General features: G+C 43.7%; 1 protein-coding gene across 1 annotated transcript in view; it reads right to left on the minus strand.

Annotated features, from left to right (window-relative positions):
* The window catches only part of DNAH8 (dynein axonemal heavy chain 8), an 8835797-nt gene that overhangs the window by 2469187 nt on the left and 6340917 nt on the right, over positions 1-25693 (minus strand). Inside the window, exon 60 of the mRNA XM_069608756.1 lies at positions 18235-18427. Coding sequence (XP_069464857.1) covers positions 18235-18427 — 193 coding nt within the window. The remainder of the gene's footprint in view (positions 1-18234; positions 18428-25693) is intronic.

Genomic DNA, 25693 nt, shown 5'->3' on the forward strand with positions numbered 1-25693 from the left:
AGAACATTATCATTTAAAAAAGCGGATAACGGTGGGCGTATTGTGGTACTTCATAAACAAGATTATATTAATGAATGCCACAGGCAAATTAATAATACAGAATGCTACATAATGTCCCAGAGGACCACACTCAATTGCTCTTGACCAGCATAGAACAAAAAATTGGGAAAGCAGAAACATTGAGGTTGGTTTAGTAAATAAGAAGCAGAATTTCTGGTTAATAACAAACCCACCATTCCCACGTTTTACGGCTTTCCGAAGATTCACAAAACTTTAAAGAACCCTCCTGGATGGCCCATACTGGCAGGGATCAAATCAGTCTTTCTCAAAATGTGTTAATCATTCTTTGAGAGGCTTTGTCAGCCAAATGGAGTCGTATCTTAAGGATACGACACAGGCTATTAAAAAATATGAGAACTTAGTATTTAATCCTAATAGTAATTTATTAATAGGATTAGATAGAGTATCATTGGACACCAACATACCCCAGGAAGTGACCCTTGCGGTCATAGATGAAGTCCTGTGGAGCAGACCAGACACATACCCGGTCACAAACTCATTTATAATTTGGTGTGCTGAGATGGCTTTGACTCACAATTATTTTGCGTTAATGAGAATCTACTATGAACAAATTGAGGGGACAGCGATGGGAGTGACAATGGCCCCCGGCCTGCAAAATCTATATGTGTAAAGTTTCAAGAAATTACAAATATACTCCGGTTCTAACCCATTTAGAGCACAACTGAAACAATGGACTCGCTACATAGATTACATCCTAGTAGTGTGGGAGGGTTCACAGGAATCCGCCAATTCATTTTATGATTGGTTAAATGACCAAAACCTGCGCTTGAAGGTCACAATAACCATTAGTATCAATATTCAAACTTTTAGATATCACGGCCTATCATAACGAGGGACGGCTGTCGGTTAAACCATTTCACAAACCTATGGAGAGAAACGCACTACTTGATTACAACAGCCATCATATCAAACGCGTAAGAGATAACTTACCTTATGGGCAATTTCTTCGTCTCAAACGGAACACTAATGAGAAAGAGGCTTTTGAAACGGAAGCCAGGCTTCTGTCTTTAAAATTGCGAGACTCTGGGTATCCTAAAAAACTGGTCAGAAAGTGTAAAGCTCACCTGGTATCCCAGGGGCCGTCACTCAGCCTGTTCAGACCTCTTACGACCTCTGACCCTTCCCTGGAGGCTATTCGACTGGAGACTGGGCCTGAAACACAGGATTGGTAGAGTTTAACTCCCTATTGTCTTTGTGTGCTTGAACCCCTCCTTCCCCGGGGTCCAACCCTTCCCTTTGATCCACAGCTCACCTTGTTTTCTTGAATAGTGTGCTCTCCGTCCTGCTTTCAGCTCAGGGGCGCGTTGATTGATGCAGGCTCTTTGCTGCCTAGTTACTTCACTGGCAAGAGTCCGACAGGTAAGTATAATGAGTCTTTTGAACAGTTCTCTAACTTTGTTCCTTAGATGATGGCCGGCGTCCGGGGATGGCGGCGTGCTGCTGAGATGAGTAGCGCTGAAGGTGAGTGAGAGCGCACCCCTTTTGTATTTGCATTGAACTGAGTTCTTTTTCTGTGTCTTTTAGGTGCTGCGATGTTTTCAGCGTGTATGCCGGTTATGAAGAACAAATGCGGTGGGTAAGCGCGGTATGCAGCGCCTCTAGATGTTTCCACGCTAACCTGGAGTGTCTTTTCCCTCTTGCAGATGGATGTGAAGTTCCGGAGACAGAGTTCCCCCAGAGCGGCTGGGATTCAGGTAAGCTTTTGAAGCTCTTACAGTATTTAAAAATAAGCGAAGATTTGCAGAATGCTTCTGTTCTTTTCCCTTTTCCCGAGGAAGCGGCGTGCCGGGATGGGAATGACACCGGCGAAGATGCCCGCAGAACAGAAGGAGTGATGAATGATGGGCAGAAGCGCCGCAAGGTAAGGCTGTTCCTAACAGTGTTCTTGTTCTTGCAGGAGCTGAGCGCAGAAGAAAGATGCAGGCCTACTGGAGACCGATCTGAACACAGCGAGTGTCACGCTGCAGGTGCAGAAAAGGCAAAGCATGTTTCTCAGCCTGGATGTGGCTTAAATAGTCTCTGGATATCCCAGGTGTCTCTGGGCTGAACCACACCCAAAAGACTAGACCGCACATGCAGTTCTGGGAACCGAAATATGTGGGGGCATCCATCTTGTCCCCATCAATGCACTACAAGTCCAATCCCCAATGTTATCCTATGGGAGTGAGTGAGTCTGGTGCCACAAGCGCCAAGTTTGATCCAAGTGGGTCTTTGGAGGGATGGAGAGGCCCTTGAGGGCCATGTAGGTGATCGTGGCCTGGCTCCAGCCTGACATCTTGGAGGGCTGGGGACATGAGGGGCAGGAATCATGACAGAAAGTCAGCTAGAAGGGTGTTTAATATAATAGAGACGCTCTGCTAGAACAAAACCAAAGAAGACAATAGACAATCGTCTGGTGTGTGTCTCTACTTTCACTAATCAAAGTCTGTAGATATGGAATATAATGAAGAAACTCTGGAAAGTGTTTAAAAATACCAAAAAAACTCTTAACTTCCCCTTTTTGCATATATAAAAAATCATTCTATAAGCAATTGTGTCGCTAAGAGCTGACAAGCCTAAAACGACTATACTCTCCGCTTGGGGTCTCAACCCTATAGTGGTACATCATCCCTGTGAACACTGTGGGGCATGAAAACTAACTACTAAAGCAGACTCTGTAGACATTAGACTAAAACAAAACCGGTCATAGGCACCCCTCTGCGAGAACGAACACAGCTAAATGACCTGTTCTTTGGGAAGGTACCCACTCTAGAGTCCAGAAGAAAATCCATTACTTAGTCCGGGAGGTCCTAATCCTTGTATCTCAGCCCCTCAGAAACCATGCGTGAAGGCTGAGAGTCCTCATATCTGGATGAGAACCCAACCCTCTTTTTTTTTTCCTCTCTCTCTCTCTCTCTCTCTCTCTGTGGAAGAGAAATCAGAGGGCTGACATGTCCAGAAGGTCTGGGTACCGCGTCCTCCTGGCCCAGTCTGCGGCAATTAGGATCATGGATTTCTTGAACCTCCTCAACCTCCTTATTATGTGAGGAATAACGGAGATTGGAGGAAACGCGTACAGAAGTGGAAACTCCCAGTCCACCACAAACGCGTGTCCTAGAGCCCCTCTCAGGAGAAATTCCCTTGAGCAGTACAGTTCGCAATTCCTGTTGGCATTGGTCGCGTACAGATACTCTTGAGGGGTTCCCCAAATGGTGAATATCTCCTGAAGGACTTCCTGACCTAGTTCCCACTTGTGGAAGACTGTTCTGCTTGCCCAGAGTGTCCGCCGTCTTGTTCTCTCCGGCTAGGTGAACTGTTGATAGATTCCTTCTTGTATTGCCCAGAACCAGAGCTGCATTGCCTCTCTGCGCAGTGGTAGAGACCATACACCTCCTCTCTTGTTAAGGTTGTACATGGCCACTGTGTTGTCCGTCATTATCAGGACATTCTTTCCCCGTACAGATGGCAGGAAGTCCTTCAGTGCTAGTCTGATTGCCCTTAGCTCTAAAAGGTTGATATGTAGTTTGGACTTCGATGGAGACCAACGACCACTGATGGTCAAGTCGTTGGTATGGGCTCCCCACCCCGTGAGTGAGGCATCCGTCACTACTGTTATCTGCGGCCATGGTTGCCAAAACAGTTCTCCTTTCAATATGTTCTCCTGACAGCCCCACCACTGAAGATCCAGTGAGACTATGTTTGGGATTTGTAAGAGATCTGACATCCTTCCTGAGAATTGTGACCACTGGGTCCTGAGAGCCCATTAGAGAGATCTCATTCTCAGGCGAGCCTCTGGCACCAGAACAATGAAGGATGCCATAAGGTTGAGCAACGTCAGAAAATCGAAAGCCGGTAGATGCTGGGTATTGTGGAATTTGGTCATCATCTGCAGAATGTCTTGAGTACTTACCTCTGGTGGCGAGGCTTTTCCCAGGGGTGCATCCAGGACTGCTCTGATGAATTGGAGTCTTTGTGATGATATCAAGTGGCACTTCTTGAAGTTGAGGGAGAAGCCCAGCCTGTGAAGGGAGTGACAGGTGGAGCTGAGATGTTCCAGAGAACTGACCCTGTTCAGCCATTCGTCTAGGTAGGGGTAGCCATAAATCCCCCCTCTTATGAGACTCGCTGCCACCACCGCCATTAGCTTGGTGAAAACCCTGTGGGCGCAGGTCAGCCCAAATAGCAGAACCCGAAACTGATAATGCAAACCGGCAACGGCGAACCTTAGGTACTGTCTGTGCTTGTGAATGATCGGCAGTAAGCATCCTGAAGTTACAATGATACCATCCAATCCTGAAGCTGAGGGTCCTTAAGGATCTGAGAAAGAGTTACCATCTTGAATTTGTCCTTCCTGAGGAACTTGTTCAAGTCTCTTGAGTCCAAGATGGGTCTCATTCCTCCGTCCTTTTTTGGAATTAGAAAATATGGGGAGCACCTACCCTTGTTCCTCTCCGCTGCAGGTGTTCTGTTCTATAGCCCCTTTCTCTAGCAAGGTTAAAATCTCCTGCATAAGGAGCAGATCTGGAACTTTCAAAGAGTTTTTCCCAGTGGATGACTGAGGTTTTTGCACAAATGGTAGGCAGTAACCTTGGACAACTGTTTCCAATGCCCAAGCATCTGAAGTAATAGCCTGTCATTATGTCAGATGCTGTAATAACCTGCCCCCTAATTCAGTCTTGTGTACGAAGAACTCAGAGAGGTTTTGAGGTGGCTGGCGCAGTGGCTGAAGGTAAAGCGGGGCCAGGCTTGTGGAATGACCCTTCTTATCCTAACCAGGGTCCGCAGCATTATAGAAAAAGAGTTACCTTCTCAGATAATTCCTCAGATGGAAGCGGTTCTTTTCCCAACCAAAACATACGCGGCCCAAGAGGTCGCAATGGAATAGAGGCTCACGTAGAGGGAGAAGAGGATGCCAAAATTTGCCTTACCAACAATATATGTAGATGCCCATGTTTGTACCTCAAGGCCCTTACCAGGCCTTCCCTCCCCCGAACCTCCCTTTTCCTCCCGCCGATGCAGGACCTCTGCCTATAGAGAACATGTTTCAGACAAGGAGGAGGTCTTACCAACGTTAACCAACACATCGGCAGTTTATAACATCTCGAAACGGATGCTTACCACTAACGAAATTGCAGTACTTGAGAAAGGTTTCTCCTTTATTCCTATGCGTAATCGAAGCCAGATGGACCTTGAATTAGAACTTTGTAGTTTTTTCAGAAAAATTCAGCTGAGAGACCATTTTGGTACAAACAGGAGTATTATAGAAAACAACAATACTCCGTTTAGGCCAATATCGACCTTCATGCCTACATCACAGAATGTTTCTAGTGAAATTATCACCTTTGAACGTGCTGTCCTTCGTGACTTTCATTCCGTCTTTTCAGCTCAGGGTGATCCAATTTCAAATCGATGTTACAACTTTTCCAAAAAAGAATGGTCCTGCTTGCAAGAACTGAAAAGAGACACTTCTATTATTATCAAACAGGCAGATAAAGGTGGAGGAGTGGTTGTTTGTGACGCATCCTTTTATGATTCAGAAGTACTAAGACAACTGGATAATGGGATCTTCTATTTCAAACTCAAGGAGGACCCGACAGGGACTATACAAAGTGAAATCTTAGCCCTGGTCACACGGGCTAAAGATGCCGATATCCTTCGTACCAAAGAATTTTTATTTCTTACTGGCAAAGGAACACGCGTACCTTTGTTTTATATCTTGTTAAAAATCCACAAGAATATATTAAATCCTCCAGGCAGACCGATAGTGTCTCTTTGCGGTTCTATTCTAGAACCTTTGGGAAAATACATTATTTCCTCAAACCTTTGGCAGCTAGTAAACCGACCTACCTGGCTGATACCACTGATCCTATTGTCCATTTGGAAAACTTTCCATTCGATCCAGACAAAAACTTGTTTATCACTCTCGATGTCGAATCATTATATTCGAATATCCCTCAGTCAGAGTCATTGCCCATTAACAAGTGCTTCTTGGATCTCAGAGATGATCCGCAGCTGGTTCCAAGCAAATTCATTGTGGATCTCCTCAAAATTGCCCTGACTAAGAACTACTTTAGGTTTAAAGAGAGTTTCTACCTACAATTTAAAGGTACCGCAATGGGTGCAGCATTTGCCCCCAATTACGCAACCCTTTTTATGTGGGCTTTTGAGAAGGTCTCGATTTTTGATATCTCCAATCCCTTTTTGCCATCTATTCTTTTTTATAAAAGATATATCGACGATATTATAATCGTGTGGGATAAATCTATGGGAGATCATGAACAATTCCCGACTTGGATTAACTCATTGAATGACCATCTCAAGTTTACTATGTCTGTGGACAGTATGTCAATTTCATTCCTGGATCTGACACTTAAACATCAGAACGGTGCTATCATTGTGGACCTTTCCGTAAGACTACGGATCGAAATACTATTCTTCACTTTGATAGTTTTCATCCGCAATCTTTAAGGGAAAGTATTCCCTATGGACAATTTTTAAGAGCTAGGCGGAACTGTACGAACAAGAAAGATTTTGTGTCTCAATCCAACATCATAGAGAACAGACTATCTCAGCGAGGTTATCCAGCTCACATATTGCGATAGTCCCGTAAAAGGGCAAGATATCAGCATCGCGAAGTCCTGTTGACTAAAAATACCCGTACCACCCAGAATCAGTCGCGTATGGTCTGTGCCATGACCTACAGCACCCATCATGCCAAAATTAAGAAGGCAATTGCCAAGCACTGGCATCTACTTCAAATGAACATGTCCGACTTGGAACACCCTATGTATGCATTCAAAAAGGGCACGAATTTGAAGAGCTGGCTATCCCAGGCAGATAGACTGCAGACCATCCAGGCACCTAAAACCATCACTGAAATGTGGGGCATGGAAAGGGTTACTGGTAACCATCCTTGTGGTAATTGTTGCCAGTGCAGATCTACCACAGTGACCAATACTGTTACCATCAACCATAGAGTCTGGAAACTGAGGGATCACACAACGTGTAATTCTAAAAACGTTATTTACATGATTATGTGTTCATGTGACAAGTCATATATAGGCAAAACCTCTAGACCCATTAAACTGAGAATCTCTGAACATAAGTCCAGAATTAGGACTCGCAATTTTTCTTCTCCTTTAGTTGTTCACTTTGTTGAACACCAACACGACTGTGAAAACTTACGTTGGTGGTGTCTTGAAAGAGTCACGGGACCAGACCATTATGCTATTGCCACCAAATTGTCCCGAAGGGAACAGTGGTGGATATTTAACACACAAAGTCATACACTAGGCCTGAATGCCCATGAAGAATGGCATGCGTTATTTCAATAGATCTTTAATGTCGAGACAGCTCTTGGACTCTAGCCCTCCAGCCTTTGGCTATTCTTGGTGCCTTCAGGCTCTAGCCTGTACAACTTCATTGATAACACGGTAGGTGTTACGTCCATCTTGACATCGGTAGAGATGTACCATAGGTTTGGGTGTATAATAATTTTTCCCTTCGTTGTCTCGACTTTTTTGGTGTTATTCCGGTTGTTATCCTTGAGATTGGTTTCACATTTTTTATTGTGGCATACTATACAATTGCCCTTGTTTTGATGTACTCTGGCTTTTCTGGCCTTAGTCCTCTGTCTTGGTTGCTTGCTTCTGCCTCTAGGCTCTGCCTAGTTTGATTGTTAATGCATCATACATCTTGTTATAATCTGACACGCGTTCTACACTGAACCACGTGGCCAGTCACGTGATTTATTTCTATCGGCCCTCTATTCAGCCCCGGCCCTTTGTTTTGGCCTCGCTGCGCGATTTTCCACGTGGTGTGTGTGTGGGGGGTGTCCCTTGGTGCGCTCGATGCGCTCGGGCCGTGGTGTAGGTGACGATGGGCCTGCTGTGTGTTTTTGGGGGCAAGGTTGTGTTCGCTCGGCTTGTTTTCACCGTGCGGCGCGTGGCTCTGTATTGGACGCGCCTTCCCGTGTAAGGGGGTCATGTGCAATAGAGACGTTTTAGACGTCCAATTTGATACGCCCATTGGCGTATTTAACCTCGATACACGCCAACACAGGAAGTTCGCTTACCAAATTCCTGGTGTGGTGTTGACGGCGTTTGCCTCTGAGGTAAGTAACTTTCAGCAGGTAGCCAGATGGAATCCCTCACAATTTCGGCTTCTTTTCTCCTTTCTATTCTAGATTAGGTTAAATATCTATGGTGGAGGTATTTATGTTTACGAATTAGACTTGCGTATATGTTGAGACCTTTCAGTACCGTTATTTAGGTTACACAATAGACATATAGATCCTGCTGTGCATGGACTTGTGTAAGTTCAGTCTTTTATGAACTTTCAGATTATGCTTTCTGCTTTTACCTCATACAGTGCAGTGATGTATTCTATGTAAGTTATATTTCGGGGCATAACAGATGATTTATCAGCTTTTTGTACCTTCTATTGCTCCATAGACTCTGTCTATCCTTGAATGATACTTGGAGGTTCACCCTTCTGGGGAACCCACTGAAATCCCGAACTGTCTATGAACTTGAGGCCGTACCACAGATAAAGGAATCACCTATTGATGGTACTTGATTGATAGATCTGGACTTGATCAATGGTGAGCATAATTACAAATTAGGATGTTGCCCTTATTCCTTTTCCCTGGGTGCAGGATCTTCTTTTTTATCATTACTATTGTATCACTTTTTCGGCTTTTCCATCTCTTATTTTTCAATTAATCTTTGACACATGGGTGGTGCCATTGTTGGGTTTTCCTTTACATTTTTATATGTCTACTTTATTTAGAATGGAATTTATTTCTTTCTTTACTTTTGGTTTTCCTCTTTGGCTGCTTGCATCTCACTCAAGTCTTTTTTACCAGAGAAGTTTTATGACCACATTGTGGCTTTTTTTATTTTTATCCATTACAGATCTAATTTATTTGAGATTTGTTTCGGTGTGGCCGGATCGCTACTTCCTGGACTCTTTTGCCAGGCTCCTGGGCCCACCCCAAAAAGGTCTGAGATTATGGTAATTAGATTTTCTCTAATTAGATTTTCTCCCCTACTAGTCACTTTGCACGTTCCAACCCAATGTTGGGGGATTGGTCCTTCTTTGGGATCCTCACATCACTTGTTTTTATGTACGGATATTATGTATGAACTATTGTGCTGTTTACATATATGGTTGTTCTGATGTTATATCTTTTTATTATTATTTTCTGTTTGGAGAACATACATTTTAGTGTCTCTCTGTAATTTGTAACATTTGTGTAGGTAAATCCAAGACACAGATGAATTTTCAAGAAAGTTTATACGGGAATGCTGCGTCCTGATGAAAATGGACATCATCTGTAATTCAGCTAGATGTGTTTTCCATCGAAACTACCTGTTCTAAGGCACCATGCTCACTATACTGTTTTTATGTATTTGTGGTTTATTTCGCATGTCACCTCAGTAGTTGACGTATAGCATCCCATGTTAGATTTTTTAGAGTATGGGTTTATTATTATTACTTTTGTGAAGATTCTTCAGTTTCTCATTTTATGAAATATTTGAACTGCTACATTTGGAAACAATGATTTTTCTTCTCTGTCACTTTCAGGATTCAATCCATCTTTGAATTCATTTTTAAACCATCCTGACTTTGTTCGGTTGACCAGGATTTTTCCTACCCGAGGGATTCCCTTCTCTAGAGTGGGTTTAATCTACCGACATTGACTTAGACCTATTTGGGGACGATGGTGATCATTCCCCAGCTTGTGATCTGGCAGCCATCTCTTAGCAGTCCTATTGGGAGATTAGTATTTTCTTCACAATGTGCACTTTATTCGTGCTGTATAGTTGTATGTTCTATATTTACATTTACTCTTATTCATGTATGAGCTCTGACTTATTTAATAATCATGTTAATTTTTCTAATTAAATAAAGGAAAACACATTTTTCATAAATGTTTTTGTGAATTATGTGCAGTGATCTGAGGAGTTTATAGAGGGACTGCTCTCGACTGCTGGTGGGATTGTGCTTCTTTCAGTAGACTTATTTACATATCCGCTGGCTTGATTTTTGTGCTTTGTTGAAGGTAAAGCAGCCACTGCTGTTACAGTCTTAGTACCTCTCCCCCATCCACCACGGGGGAATCTTTTATGTCCTCTTTGAGCTGTCTATCCTCTGCCCCTTCCAAATGCAGAATAATAGCAAAAGGACCTACCCCTTCAGAACACACCTGTAGGGCGGTTGGAGTTTGCCTTATTGCAGCTCCAAGGGATTTGGGCGCCGCCTTTGAAGTTTGCAGCTTCTACAAACTCTCAACAGCTTTATTTCCAAATAGATGTGTGCGTCAAAGGGCATGTTGAGAAGTCTGGACTGTTCGTCTGGTTCTGATCCTGATCCGCAATCACGCAAATCTGTGAATCACTGTACTAGCCACCATAGCTCTGCTGGTGCTGTCAACAGAGTCAAGACCAGCCTGGAGGGATTCGCACATAGCGTCTTTCCCATCCTTGACAACTTTAAGGAAACCGTCTCATTCCCCCCCTTCGGGTGATATGGTCAGCCGCCATACAAACGCATTCCCAAAGGGTGTGGGTAATTCTCGCTAGCATGCACGTAGCATTGGCAGATTTTAAAGCCATACTGTCAGCCGAGAAAACCTTCTTGGCCATGGTGTCATAGCGTTTATCATCTTATCATCTCTATCCTGCGGTATCATGGGATAGGAACTTTGTCTACCTGAGGAAGTGGCTGCTTGCAGTACCAGGCTTTCTGGTGTAGGATGCTTTGAGAGATGCAGAGGGTCAGAACTAGAAGCTCTGTATTTGGCTGTTAGTTTTTTATTTACGGCCGGGACAACCTTGGGTGTTTCCCAATTGGAAGTCACTCTCCTCTGCAAAGCCTGCTGGAAAAGGACAATTGGGTCCTCCTGTGGGCCTTTGCCTAATATATCTGTTAAATCGCCCTGTTCAAAAACAGGCGTGGGTCTGGTCCATCCCATATACTCCATGACTCTTGTGATGATCTGTCTGTATGTTACTTCAGCATGGTCCCCAGGATCTGCCTTTCCAAAATCAACTTCAGGAGAAGCATCAATACCACTCGCTTCATGAAGACAATCCTGCAAATTCCTCATGGGTGATTCTTCGGATATAAGTTCATCCGGCACAGATGGTGTCCCATATTGCAAACCAAAGGGTCTTTCTTCCTCAGAGCACTGCTCTGCATCTTCATAAATTGAAGAGAGTGTTTTAAAGTACTATGTACGTGGTTGTGGTATGTAAGTATTTTCAAATGAAGTAGGTGTTATGGAAGTCATAACATGAGCTGAAATTGTTGATGTCGACGGCCTTACACAAGTGTCGATGGCTTAGATGGAATCGACGATAGTGTCAATGGCTTCATCGTTATCGTCGATGTCTTCGACGATTGTGTCGAAGGGATTGACACATGCGGCGACGAGGAGTTCGACACTCGAGGCATCAATGGCTTCTCCATCGGTACCGGCGCCGACAACGAAGACTCACCTTTCGGACCTTCCTTCTGTGTCGATGACGTTGATTTGTTATGTTTTGAGGAGGCTCTCTCTCGACTCGAGGGATGAGATCGCTCTCGAGGAGGTTCGATAACCGGCTCCAAAGACGCACGGCTCTTGTGCATCCGAGGTTCGACTGGAGCATTGCCTCTAGGTGTTGTCCAGGGGGGCAAGACCGCGTTCTCGAACACCTTCATCATACGGAGTCTAAAGTCCTCCCACTGAGCTGGGGTACTAGATTTTGAAGGGCACACGGCCCGTTCGGGTGAACTAGATGACGAAGTCGATGGTTACCTATGGTGCCTCTTTTTGCCATGACTTGAAGACAAGGAATGATGCGAACCACTTTTCGAATGGGAGCATTTAGACCTCTTATGACGAGGAGATGTTGGTCTCGACTCGTCTGACGATTTTTGTTTAGAAGGGATAGAAGGGGATTTTTGAGGCTTACCTCTCGCCAACTTCCCTCTATATTCTCTTAAGGCCTTGGCCGTCATAGACAGGCAGCCCTCACACTCTGAACATGAATGGTTTGACCCTAAACACCACAGGCAGATCCGGTGCGGGTCTGTCAGACATTTCAACACCGCAGTCGCGGCACTTCTTAAATCGGGACCAAGGAGTGGACGACGCCGATGAGGAAGCCATATTGCATCGAAAACACGAGGAAATTTCGAAGAAACTCTAAGAAGATTTTCTGAATAGGAAGTAGGCGTTACATTACAGAAGCTGTGAAGCGTGGAAAAATGGAACTGAGGCCAACGGGCGCTGCACGTGCTACTTATACCTGTGGTGACTTCAACTTCGATACAGAGACATCCGAGGGACATCGACTCGACCAGGCATCGACACACAGTGCCCTCTACTGAAAAAGAAATTCTGAGGCAGCAATCTGGATACTGCGAAATATGAAATATAAGGAATATGTGGGAGGACACAATCCATTTGAAATAACCCATTTGCATATCAGTCTTTGTCCCACACAGATGGGCAGACCAGCACCGAAATTATATGCTAATTCTCTTCTGAACAAGAGTACCAACAGCAATCCCAGACACATGCTTCAGCCTTGTTGGGCCTCATCAGTGAGGTGGAGCTTTGCCTCTCTTAGCACAGTTAGCAAGGGTTCCATGGCTGGAGACCCTAGGAAACGTAGGGTGACTAAACCTAAGTCCCTTAAACAATCAAAAAATAGTCATAGACGCCCCTCTGCGAGAACAAAAACATCTAAATTACCTGTTTGGGAAGGTAGCCACTCGAGAGTCTGCAGCCACATTTTAGCTGACTGTACCTTTCACAGAAGGGAAATATCCATTTGTATATCAGTGTTTGTCCCGCCTACCTAGGCAGTCCAGCACCGAAATGCTACAGCAATTCTCTTCTGAACAAAAGTACCAACAGCAACCCCAGACCCGTGTTTCAGCCTTGTTGGGCCTCCTCAATGAGGTGGAGCTGTACCTCTCTGAGAACAATGAGCAAGGGGTCCACGTCTGGATGACCCTAGGAAACTTAGGGTGACTAAACTTAAGTCCCTTTGCCGAGGTGAGCCCGAAAGGCAAAACCCGGGATTGGAAATGGGCATCACCTATGACAAACTTTCTGTGCTTTGGATGAATTGGCAAATTAAAGTAAGCATCCTGGAGGTCGAGTGACACCAACCAATCCTGAATTTCAAGGGCCTAGGGGATATGCGAGAGTGTTACCATCTTGAACTTGTGTTCAAGAGTGTTTGGTCCTAGATGGCTTGCAGAACTCTGTAATTTTTTGGGACCATAAAATAAAAGGAGTATCACCCCCTGTTCCTTTCCTGTAACGGTACCGGCTCTATGGCACCCTTCTCCAGAAGAGAAGCAACCTTTTTCTGGAGCAGCGATTCTGGAACAGAGGGTGGTCTGAAAGGAGGAAGTGCAGTCTGATGGGTACCTTATAAAAGGGAGGAGGTACCCCAGAGAGATTATCTGCCATGCCCATGCATCTGTGGTAATATTGCACCATTCTGCTAAATGATGTAGCAAGGCGCAGCTGCCCACCTGCCCCCCGCAGGAGTGGTATGGTAAAGGGACTCTAAGTGGTTTTGTGGCTGGAGCCACAATGGAAGGCACTGAGGGGGGAGTGGACTGGACTGTTTCCCCTTTTGGACATACCTAAAATAGCAAAAAGGTTAGCCTTTGCACTGGGAAGAAGACTTGAGTGGGTTGTCTTACCGCTGCTCCTAAGGATTTTGCTGCAGCCTTGGAAGCCTGTAACTTCTCCAGGCTCTCGTCAGCCTTTAGGCCAAACAAGTGTGACCCATTAAAGGGCTTGTCAAGTAGTTGTGTTTGCACATCTTGTGAAAACCCACATTTTCTTACCCAAACAAATCTTCTGGTTATGGAACCCACAGCCATAGCCTTTCTGACACAATCCTCTGTGTTGAGGCCTTATTGGAGGGCTTGACACAATGTTCAGAAAGCCATCCCTCATTTCCCCTTCTGGGATATGCTCCACTGCTTCAGATATGAGCAACCATAACATATGCATGTACTTGGTAAGTGCACATAAGGAATTAACTCCCGTCAAGGCCATCCTACCATAGGCACAGCATTTGATAAGAGCGTCATACTTTTTATCATCCCTGTGGGCGGGTAAATAGGGTAAGAGTTTGCTTTAGTGTGAACAGTTGCTGGATGGACTACAAAGCTTCCTTATGAGGAACTATGGATCAGAGGTGGCTGGTTTGTATTTTTTAGCAAGCTCCATGTGTACTTTGCATAGCTCCAGTAACAGATATGTTATAGTAGCATGGAAAGGGAGGACAGGATCCACCTGTGCACCCTTGTCCCGGATGTCAGTAAAGTCATATTCGGTTATCTCCTTTGCAGGAGGACCTCAACCCAAGGCATCAGTGACCTTGACCATTACTTTCCTGTATGCCACACTGGCATGAGCATGAGGATCAGCCTAAGGAAAGTCAACCTCTGGGGAGTTGTTTAGACAACTGCCATCCTTTAAAATAGGTGCTAGATTTGTCAGATAGTCTTCCTAATTTTGGAACTCCTCAGAATGTATTGATGGTCCTACTGGCTGAAACTGAAAAGGGATTGCGTCGTCACCTTTCTTGAAGATACCTTGTAAAGAGCCCATATAATCCCTTCTCGACAAACCTTGAAGGCGTGGGTTCCTCGATATTCGACGCCGAAGAACATGGCAGCGTAAAAAACATTAAAACATTGGAGATGTTGAGAGCTCTCGAATTCGAGTCAATGCTTTTACTGCTCTCGGGCTCTTATGGACATTTGGATGACAGTACTCAGCGAGCCTGCCAGCTTTATCGGGCGTGGTAGGCTCAACTGTCTTCTTCACTAAAGTGGAGTAAATGGGCAGACCACTTTCTCGAAAACCTGTAACATATTTAAGCAGAACTCTTTACACCAAAGCAGTTTTGTGGAGGAAAACATAACTGTCTGTCAGATGATGAATCTGTGGACAAGTGCCTTCTCCTTCTCTTCTTCTTCAGGGCGAGGTTGATGAATGTCGGAGTAGTTCCTTGAATGTAACCTCTTCTGGTGCTTTTTGGACCGTTTTTGCTCTCTCTCCAGTGAATTTTTGTTTTCTACCCATTTTAGAGCCTTTGCCCTAGTTGGATCTATGCTTCAATGGCATTGTACTGAACAAATTTGAAGTCAAGCATCCGAGTGCCAATTTCAAAGCTCTCTCCTTATCACAACATTTTTTGAGCCTGCAGGGTTTCACAGTTGGCATTGTAGACTATTTTTAAAGATTTCCAAGCGAGGTGTCGAAAGGTGTTTCTGAAAAGCGTACTGTGCATGCAGAAAAAAGGAACTGAGGCCACAGGGCGCCGTGAGCACCATTTCTATATTGCATGCACGCCCTGCTTGGAAATGTCTGAGGAATCCGTGGTAGGACTCAACCATTAGAAACAGCCTATTGGATATATAGAAAAATGCATGTCTTTTTCCCTTGCCACAAAAATTGACTCCAACCCAGTCATAGAGATGCTGTTCGCAAGGATTCAATGTACTTCCCCCGTGCCCCCGAGCTCTGAGATCCGAGACAGCAGCGTTGGCAAAGGCACAGGCAGGTGCTTTGATGGTACCAAGAGCACCAAAGCCCATTAAGTCAAGTCAGAGTTGTACAGGCGGGACTGAATGCTGACACCAAAATCATAGACATCACTGTATAACATGGGCATGCAGAGGCAAGTGCAGTCATGGCCTGCTGTTTCGTGTCAAGTAGCAGTGGGTTAAACAGCCAGTAAAGTCAGGGTACAGGGGCCTGAATAAATAAATCGAGCAGTGCGACTCTGCTTCTAATTCTCTATGGCAGCTCTGCAACATTGCTCTTTTGGACCCTCTGGTCGTTGAACTGTTCAGGAACTCAATTTGTAGGGTCATCCTCGCCAGCCTGAAAGTTGCTATTTCTGCAGATTCCATACAACTCTTGGAATACTTACCTGTATTGTCATTATAACTGGTAGCTGCACTATTGACTTTGTCCCCTTGATTTCTATGGACTACGTTTTCGGAATTTCTAAAACTCTCTAAAGTACTTGAGGCAGTTACTTACTTGTAAATCTGTGTTCAATACTTGTTTCTATTGGGGTCTAAATGTTTTAAGTACTTAGTTGATTTGTACTACCTACCTAATTTAAATGCACTTCTATGCAACTTTGTGGAATCCACTATCTAGATATTTTTTCTACGCCCACACAATAGGATACTTTAAAAGTCTTGCCAACAGTCTATCCTGCGAGGTCTTTGCTTATAAGCATGGCAATGGGGACAGGTCTGCTCTATTAGTAGCTCCATATCTTGTCCCTCAAGACACCTAACAAAGTTATCCCGTGGACACCTTTGGATTAAGGGGGGCTGTTCTGTGCTCTATCTTCCCCAGCATAGGTAAAAGTCTCTCTCTTGTATTTGGTTCCTATGGAGGAAGGGGTTCCATTCATGTTCTCCAAGCAATGTGAGCTAGTAATCTATCCTGATCTGTTCTGTGGAGAACGTTTACGTGAGAGTCAGAGGGTTTGTTGGGCGTATTACTTGATAATGTGTCCTCCATGGCCTGATAATGCATTTGTGTAACAAGTTTCCAATTGCTTGGCGCAGTGATTCATGTGCATCCCCTGGGTAATGTTGCCCTGATTTTACTGGACTCACTGGAAGGAGTGGTTCCCTCAGATCTGAAAGAGAGTTGTCCACTAGCAAGGATCCATTGTTTGTAGTCCTGCCTCACAGGTGCTGGCAAGAATGAATAAAACTGTGATGATATTAAATGCAAGATATATTTTTGTTTGTGTACATTTTTTCCGAGTAGTAAATTGATTTTAAAAATCTTGGTTAAAAAAACAAAGTATTAGCTTTGTCTGTGCGTGTTCTAATTAATTACATTTTGAGTTCAGAGGCATTTAATCACTCCAACAATACCACAATTACCCTTCAACATCCATCTACGATGGCGTAATTTATATTTAATGTACCCCCAACTGTGCATTATAAGGTTTCAAAGATTACCAAGGATTTCAGTGCATAAAGAGCACAAGACCAATGAGCCAGTATTTACATGGTTCCTAATGTCTACTGTGACAGAGGGATGTACCTTGGGGTGGGGCCTTGATGCGGGACTGGATCTGCATGCAGGGAGAGGTTTCAGGACCAGAACTGAATTTGAGCAATTATCCGCTTTGAGACAGGGCAGGGTCTCCAAGCACTAATGGGTCTATGGCTGGGGATCAAATTAGGTCTGGCCCCAAGCGAGGGTAGGCTTTAGTCAGGGATGGGCCAAAGCGAGGAGAGGGGATAGCTATCTTAAATTAGATGTGGAATGACAGCATAACTGTGACTAGGGGAAGCAGGTAGTGTCTCTAATGTAGAAAGCACAGTCAATATCTTGTGTTTCAAAAAACGCTTCCACCGGCACATATGATAGTAGACAGCTAAATAGCCTCAGAGTTTATGGATAATTGTTGCATCTTCTAGTCTTGAGTTATTGAAGCGATGTATAAAATAGCACTGCCTTATAAAACAATGCCAATGATCTAATATCAAGCCAGCTAAAAGCACGTTTTTCACCCACTGCTCAATGCTCGTGCCTATGATCTGGCGGTGAATTTCCAGTGATGGTTACTAGATGGCACTGCGCATGTGGATTATTAGCTGAAATGGCCTATTCTACTATTTCATGTACAATGTGATAAGGTCTCCATTAGCCAATTATCTCATTGCTAGCTGATTTAAGAATATTTTCAACTATACATTTACATAACCTTGTCCAATTAAGCTTTATGAGTTCTTGTCAGACAACTTATAAGAAGGGAACATTATCAGCCAGATGTTATGTTTAAAATACTGAAGGTGGGGAACATAATTGTTTGCTTATATAGTAGAAAGGATAGGCGAGTACAGCTGACACAAAGACAGCTGTCAGGTCATGCAACGCCTTCAGCTAGTCCTATCCTTTTTAAAACAACTGTTATTTACATATCATGGAAGGTGAACAACAAGCCTATTCCATGGGCACTGGAATGCAAAATGTAAAGCCACGACTAGTCAAAGAGTCAGACATGATAAGGGTCCACTGTTGCACCTACAAGCAAATATTTTCAGTACAGTAAAATACATTTTGTTTTTCCCACTGACTTGTATAGAAATATAATATTATACCAGTTCATAAACTTTTGGTTGTTCGAAAACAAAATCATCTGCCTCTTCGCCTGTTGGTTCAGGCATTTCGCGAAGAAAGTCTACGAAGTATGGTTCGGGATGGAGATCTGCTGCTGCGTCTGGGTCAATATTTTCTTCTATTACACGTGTAATGGCTTTATCAAACCACACTTGGTCCTCGAAGCTCACAAATCTAAAGTAATTTGTCAAGATAGTCATTTTTAAAATGATAACATGACAATGTTTTCATAAACAAATGGCGAAATGTATGTAAAATAAAATACAACATAATGTTTAGAAAAGAAAGACTGATAGTTCAGAGTCAACTAAAAATGTTTAAAGCAATACACATCCTATCCAACTTGTGTATATATAGACTAGACAGTCAACAAAGCAGGCTCCATAATACCTTTATATGTTTACTCCCTCTAACTACTCACACTTATCCCTTCCCCATCCCAATGGCAATCGAGCATTTTGCTGCACTTTAAATTCAAATAGTTTAATGGTAGAATGTTAGTTAGGAATAGGGTACTTACCTGTTATCCCTGGTCTCCAGCATTGGTATCTTTCATAGATTCACATGCTGTTTGAAAGTTCCCTGTCGTCAGGCTGAGAATACTCAGTTAAATTTAAAGTAGTTTTCATTTACAATGAAGAAACTGCAATCGTCTCAGTGTCGTTTTGGGTCATTCACTCACTAGACCAATAGGCAGTGTCTCTGATAAGGCCACCCATTGGAGGCCATCTTCAGATTTGCATAACGCACATGGCAGTGGGCCTCATTACAAGTATGGTGGTAAAACAACAACGGAGCTGGTATCACTACTGGCACTGTTGCTACCGTACCGCCATACTAGGAGTTCTGCTTGCGGGTGCCCTTGCAGCCACCAGGCCTGGCCTGGTGGCTGTACGGGCACCCGTGAGCAGAACATGATGGTAGCACTGATACCGTTATTAACGGTACCGGTGCTACCACCGTCCCCATTCCCATTGAGCCCTATGAGGTTCAATGGGAAAGGGGATGTACCGGGCCTGGCACCCACAAAAGGGCAATTACCAGGTTCGGCTGGACGGAATAGACCAGTAATTAATTGCCCATACGCGGGTGCCAGACCCGGATGCGAGTTTGGAGATGGCCCTGTCGGTAAAACCGGCAAGGCTACCTCCAACCTCGTAATGAGGCCCAGTGTCAACATGTGTCAGGATGGAAAACAATTCAAAATAATAGGGCAAAAATCCACTCCCTTTCTAGGCGAGTTTTTGGTAATATTTCTGGTTTTCCTTTTCGCTTACTACAAAGATAGACTGATGTGTTTGGCCAACAGTACTGAGGACAGTTTTTGAAGGGCTCAGTAGAATGGCATAAAGATGCCTCTCTTACCTCTTCACTATGTGGTGATTCTTCAGCATGGATCCTTAATTTTTAATTTGCTAGTGCAATTAGTTGACTTCCAATATTTTTGAAAGCTGTTCATTTCAGGTGGCAAAGGAAAAATAGAAATGAAAATATGTACTGTGTGTAATCTCCTATTACAGTTTCCAATTATAAAGTAGCTTGCGCTAAGCGAGGAACCTTAGGATCATAATCATTATTTTTTCACTTTGTAGTAACCGCACGAAAAACTGCATCTCTTTCTATATTTCATTTGGACCTTACATTAATAGTGAACAAAAAAGGTTTCTAGTTTTACCAAAGATACACTAAGGTAAAAACTGTCATTTTGCAGAAAAAGGTGACTAGCTCTAGTACATAACTACACATTAAGGGGCTGATTCATGGAAGTATTTGCGCCGAAAAACGGCGATTTGTGCGCCATTCTGCCCGCAAATCCCCATTTGTTAAACAGGGATTTGAGGGCAGGATGGCGCACAAATCGCCGTTTTTCGGCGCAAATAATTCCATGGATTAGCTTCTTAGTCTATTATGTGCTTACTTGGTAAGTAGTTGACGATCATGAAGAATTAGTCCACCTCACCCGGCTGTGCGCATTAGACTAATGTTTCCGATGCCGTTGTGTGTGACGTCACCACGCTCAAATCCGAGCGTGACGACGTCCGCACGTACTAAGGCGCAATAACGTGGCGCATAGTGCCGCGAAATTGCAGTAAATATTACATTTTAAAGAAATACTGCTTTCCGTGAATTTTAGATGTGTTGCAATGGGTTTTCATTCGTTAATGAATCCTGGTTTATTACATTTACAGAGGTGGTCTGTCAAAATATCGAAAACAAAATTACGACTAACAATAAGGTCGAAAAAAAAAGATCGAATTTCTCTTTTTTTAATTATATATTTATTTTGGGGTCCGGGATTAAAAAAAAAATGGTAAAAAAATAAATAAATTAAAAAAGGGGAGTTGGGGGGAACTCCCCCATTTCGAATAAAAAACGTCATTAAAAAAATTCGACTTTTTTTTTTCGGCCTTTTTTTTCGAGATTTCTTTTTCGAGATTTTTTTTTTTCGAGATTATGACCATAAACCATTTACAGAGGCTGCCCTCACGACTAATGCGCGCTCACAACTAGTGTGAGGACAAGGGTGCTGCAGTTTTGTGGTGGAGGACTTTGCTTTGCTTTGCTTTCGTGCTTTGTCTCTGAACTTACTCAAGCCATACCTACAGGTTAGCATGGAGCTATAAACTCTGCCCCCATGGGTTCATGCGCATGCTCACAGCAAGTGTGAGGACAATGGTGCTGCGGTTTTGCGGTGTAGGAATTCGCTTTGCTTTCCTGCTTTGTCTCTGAACTTACGCAAGCCACGCCTACAGGTTAGCTTGGAGCTATAAAACCTGCCCCCACGTGCTCATGCACGTGCACTCACAGCAAGTGCGAAGACAAGTGTACTGCAGTTTTGCGGTGGAGGACTTTGCTTTGCTTTCCTGCTTTGTCTCTGAACTTACTCAAGCCACGTCTACAGGTCAGTGTGGAGCTATAAACGTTGCCCCCATGGGTTCATGCACGCATGCTCACAGCAAGTGTGAGGACAAGGGTGCTGCGGTTTTGCGGTGTAGGAATTTGCTTTGCTTTCCTGCTTTGGCTCTGAACTTACGGAAGCCACACCTACAGGTTAGCTTGGAGCTATAAAACCTGCCCCCACATGCTCATGCAAGTGCACTCGCAGCAAGTGTGAGGACAAGTGTGCTGCGGTTCTACCGTGAAGGGACTTCGATATGCTTTACTGCTCTGTCTCTGAACATACTGAAGCCATGACTGCAAGTCACTGTGGAGCTATAAAACCTGCACCCACGCGCTCATGAGTGCCTGCTCACAGCAAGTGTGAGGACAAGTGTGCTGCGGTTTTGCTGTGGCCAATTAGAAGGTCATGATGGGCAATTATAATAATAAATATAGGACACAAGGGAGGAAAATCTGTGTGGCCAAAAAACTCATTGTCAACCCACCATTTACAAGACACACAACAGGTGAAATGGCCTCTCAGCTCAGATAAAAGAGAACATAAATGTAATTGTCTTCACAGCAGACATAATGAACATCATAAATGTAACCTGCCACAACATTTGAGAACATCTTGAATAAAAAACAAAAACCTATGGATAACTAGTATAAATGTGCATCGATAGGGAGTATGCTGCAAAAGATCAACGAAAAGTCCCAGAACCTGACAACTCAGAGGACCAACGATTGAACACCACCAAAATTCTGAAGATCGAAAAACACAAGAAGCTAACTCGGAAAAGTGAACAATGCTCAGACAGAGAATCAAATTCAACGAACAAAGTCTGTGAAATAAAAAGAGGCATTTCCCAAACAGTGCAAAATAACCCCACGGAAAGGTGCATTAGCCCTCTCAAGGAAAATAAACAAGAGACCTGGGCTTGGTTACCAAAGGCTCTTGCAACATATCGGAAAAAATAGCAATCCGACAACAGTGATTTCATCCCTACAGCAACATCTCAAAAAGAACACCTGTACAACGAAGTGAAATTATGTTCATGGAATACAAGAGGGCATTCACACCTAACAATTCCAGGTGAAATCAATTTAGGCAAATATGATATCATATGTCTACAAGAGACTTGGTTAACAAGCCCCCCGACCATAGAGGGATACCAAATAATTTTGGCACCATCAGAGAAGGGACTTTTAGGACGGCCAACGTCTGGTCTTTTAATCGCCTGCCGCACAGGTTGTGGCCTCTCCATTGACACTACCTTGACTGCAAATTCATCCCTCTTGGCAGTAGCTGTCACATGGAAACAGTTGACCAATGCCAAACAAACAGATTACACTATAGTTATCATCAACGCATACTGGAACCCTGCTGGAATTGGGGAAAACAGATTCATCACAATGTGTGAACAGGTAATTGACGACGCACTGACTAATCTGTTAGCGTCCTCCCTATTGATATGCGGGGATTTAAATGTAGTCTGCAACCCTCAAAAAAGCTCTGGACACAAACAGCAGTCTTCAGCAGCAGAACAGCGAGGCAAAGCCTGGCTAGACCTGATGCATTCTCGTGAATTGCACAACCTCGACATCGCGTTCCATCAACTTAATAGAATACCCACTTGGGAATGTGCGGATTCGAGTGGAACAATCGATTACCTCTTTGTCTCCAAATCACTACTAAGCATTACCACCTTCTTCAATGTAAGCCATACTTTAGCCGGTGACCACAATCTTTTGGAGGCCAGCTGGTCAATTCAATCTGTTAAAACCATTTGAGTAGCCTTGGACACTGAGAACAACGCCAGAGGCACTCGACTCAAACTAAGTACAGCTGCAATCAAAGAGCTAACACAAAGATACAAAGGCAAAGCACAGCCAACAGAAACTACAGTAGTTGATTACCAGCCTTTGTTAATGGCAGATACGCATACAAGAACAGGTACGAAGACCACTAGTGCCACTAAAAAACACTCAAATAACAGCGATTTAGTGGCCAAAACACGAGAGTTTAGAAGAGCCATGAGGATTGCAGACAAAATCCAGCCAATTGCTGACGGCCTTGTGACACAAAGAAACCTAAAGTCTGAGTACAAAGCCTGGGTGCGTTCACATCGACACAACCTCTACCAGCTAGATGCAGAAAACATCACCAAAGCACTAATAACGAACAATGCAAGAGATTTCTGGTCCTTACTAAAAGCAGCTGAACACTCAGTGGAAAACACAATAACTAGCAACATCTCACAATCCACCTGGGAAGCACACTTTGCAGAAGTGTTTAAATCTGTCATAACAATTTATGTAGGGGAGGACCAGCTCCACCCAGTAAAGTGGATCAACTTAGCAGACAAAGAAGAAATCTTAGAAATCACCAAAAAGATTAAAAACTCACTAGCGCCCGGCCCGGACGGGATCACCAACTTCGAGTTTAAAGCTCAACCCATCGAATGGGCTAACTTCATCAGCGAAATCTTTCAATTCTGTGCAGAGTCAAGTTTGGTGCCTCAATCATGGACAACAGCGACCATAATTCCCATCTATAAAAAAGGAGACATAAAGGACCCTACGAACTTCCCTCCTATAGCTTTGCTCGACTGCATTGGCAAAGTCTTCGGATCACTTCTGTTAAAGAAATTTCAAACCTGGGCGGCATCAGCCAAGTGCAATGACCAGTTGCAATCAGGCTTTAAAAAAAATGCTGGTACAGCGGGTAACATCTTAGCGTTCAGCATTTTAAAAAGCAGAGCATTGCAACTTAACCAACGGCTATTTGTCGTATTTATTGACTTCACGCAAGCGTTTGACTGCATTGAAAGATCCCACCTCTGGAAGAAACTGAGAGGGTGGAATTGTCCTGAAGACATACTAGCACCTATCCAAGCTTTGCATCATAACACTTCAATGAGAGTTCGTCTAAGCCGTGATGGTGAGCTGTCCAACAAAATTCCAACTATCCGAGGAGTCAAGCAGGGGTGCCCTTTAGCATCAGCCTTGTTCCTAGCATACATAAGTGACTTACAAGTGCACACAACTACTACGCATGCTTTTCCCCCAAAAATATGATAACAGAACGACTTCTTTACGCAGATGATCTCACCTTATTCGACCAAACACCAATAGGCCTCCAACGTCAACTCAATGGTCTACAAGAGTACGCAAGAAAAAACTTCCTGGTAATTAACAAGAGCAAAACAAAGGTACTGATATTACAGAGCAAGAAAAAGAAAACTGAAAACTTTAAATGGTACCTTGGAGGCTCGAAAATTGAGACTGTGCAGTCTTTTAAGTACCTGGGAGTACATCTGGACAGTACAAAAGGCGAACTCTACATGCAAGCCACGTTGTTCACTAAGATCAAGAAACTAGCTGCACAAGCCAAAACAATCGATGGCAAGTTTGGAAAATTCTCCTTACAACCAACCATTAATTTTTACAAAATGAAGGTGGTGCCTGCGATGACATACGGCGCCGAGGCCATGCCGACCATCCCTAAAAAAATCTGGGCCAAATTGGAAGCGTCCTTTTGGAAAGCAGTGCTGAATCTGCCGAGTTCAACTTCAGGTGTGGCGATAAGACGTGAGTTGAGCCTACAGTCTATGCAATGCACGGTCAACTGCAATGCTCTATTGCTCTACAGAAAATGTAGAATGGTAGACGGTAATGCGCTGTACAACATGATAAAATATGAGATGGACACGGGCAACTCTGAATTGCTCACAACATGGCAAAAAGGAAACATCCAGCTTCTGGACACCATTGCTGCCAATGAAGATGAAACAGCCGGCACTTTAAGACTCAGCTCCCATCTGCCCGGTAACACAAGGAAATTAAATGAGTTACAAAGCTTCTTAAAGAGATTTCCGAACAAACAGGCACGAAATCTAATCCTAAGAGCGCGGTTAAATCTTTTGCCAACTAATGAAATCTTGCATATAAGAGGTCTATCTGCAACAGCAAATTGTCGTTTTTGCCAAAACATCATGACTCCAACGCAAGAAACCATTTGTCATCTTCTGACGAGCTGCCCGGCGACATGTGCAATAAGAAAAAGTTATTTTGCGCTCGAATTACATGGTGACTCACTGATGGAAGAGCAAACCTGGTGGTGAAGGCTCATTGGGGGTGACAGAACGAGCTGGCAAATAATCACAGCAAAAATATTAGAGTTCATTGTGAATGACCTATTCAAAGTTAATAACGATTCAACAAACTGACTATGGCCGAAGCAAAACGACAAGCCCAGATGATACGAACGAACATTCGGATGTCAAGACAAGGACATTAAATGCAATGTGACAGATATATTGTAAAAATCTTATTTTGATTAAACAATAATAAAAAAAAAATGTGCATCATCATTTTTAATGCACATGGCACTGGCTATGCCACAGGTACTGGCTATGTCACAGGGCTGTGCTCTCCATTTGTTGCCTCTGTCCATCCGCTGGCTGCTCTGTTGATGACAAGGGCTATAGGACATGCGGAGTTTGGATGGTGTCAATGGAAGGAAGGATAGAGGTTGTACTGGGATCATACCCTTAA

This window comes from Ambystoma mexicanum, chromosome 4q (assembly GCF_040938575.1).
Source record: "Ambystoma mexicanum isolate Mex_15411 chromosome 4q, UKY_AmexF1_1, whole genome shotgun sequence".
Taxonomy (NCBI): Eukaryota; Metazoa; Chordata; class Amphibia; order Caudata; family Ambystomatidae; genus Ambystoma; species Ambystoma mexicanum.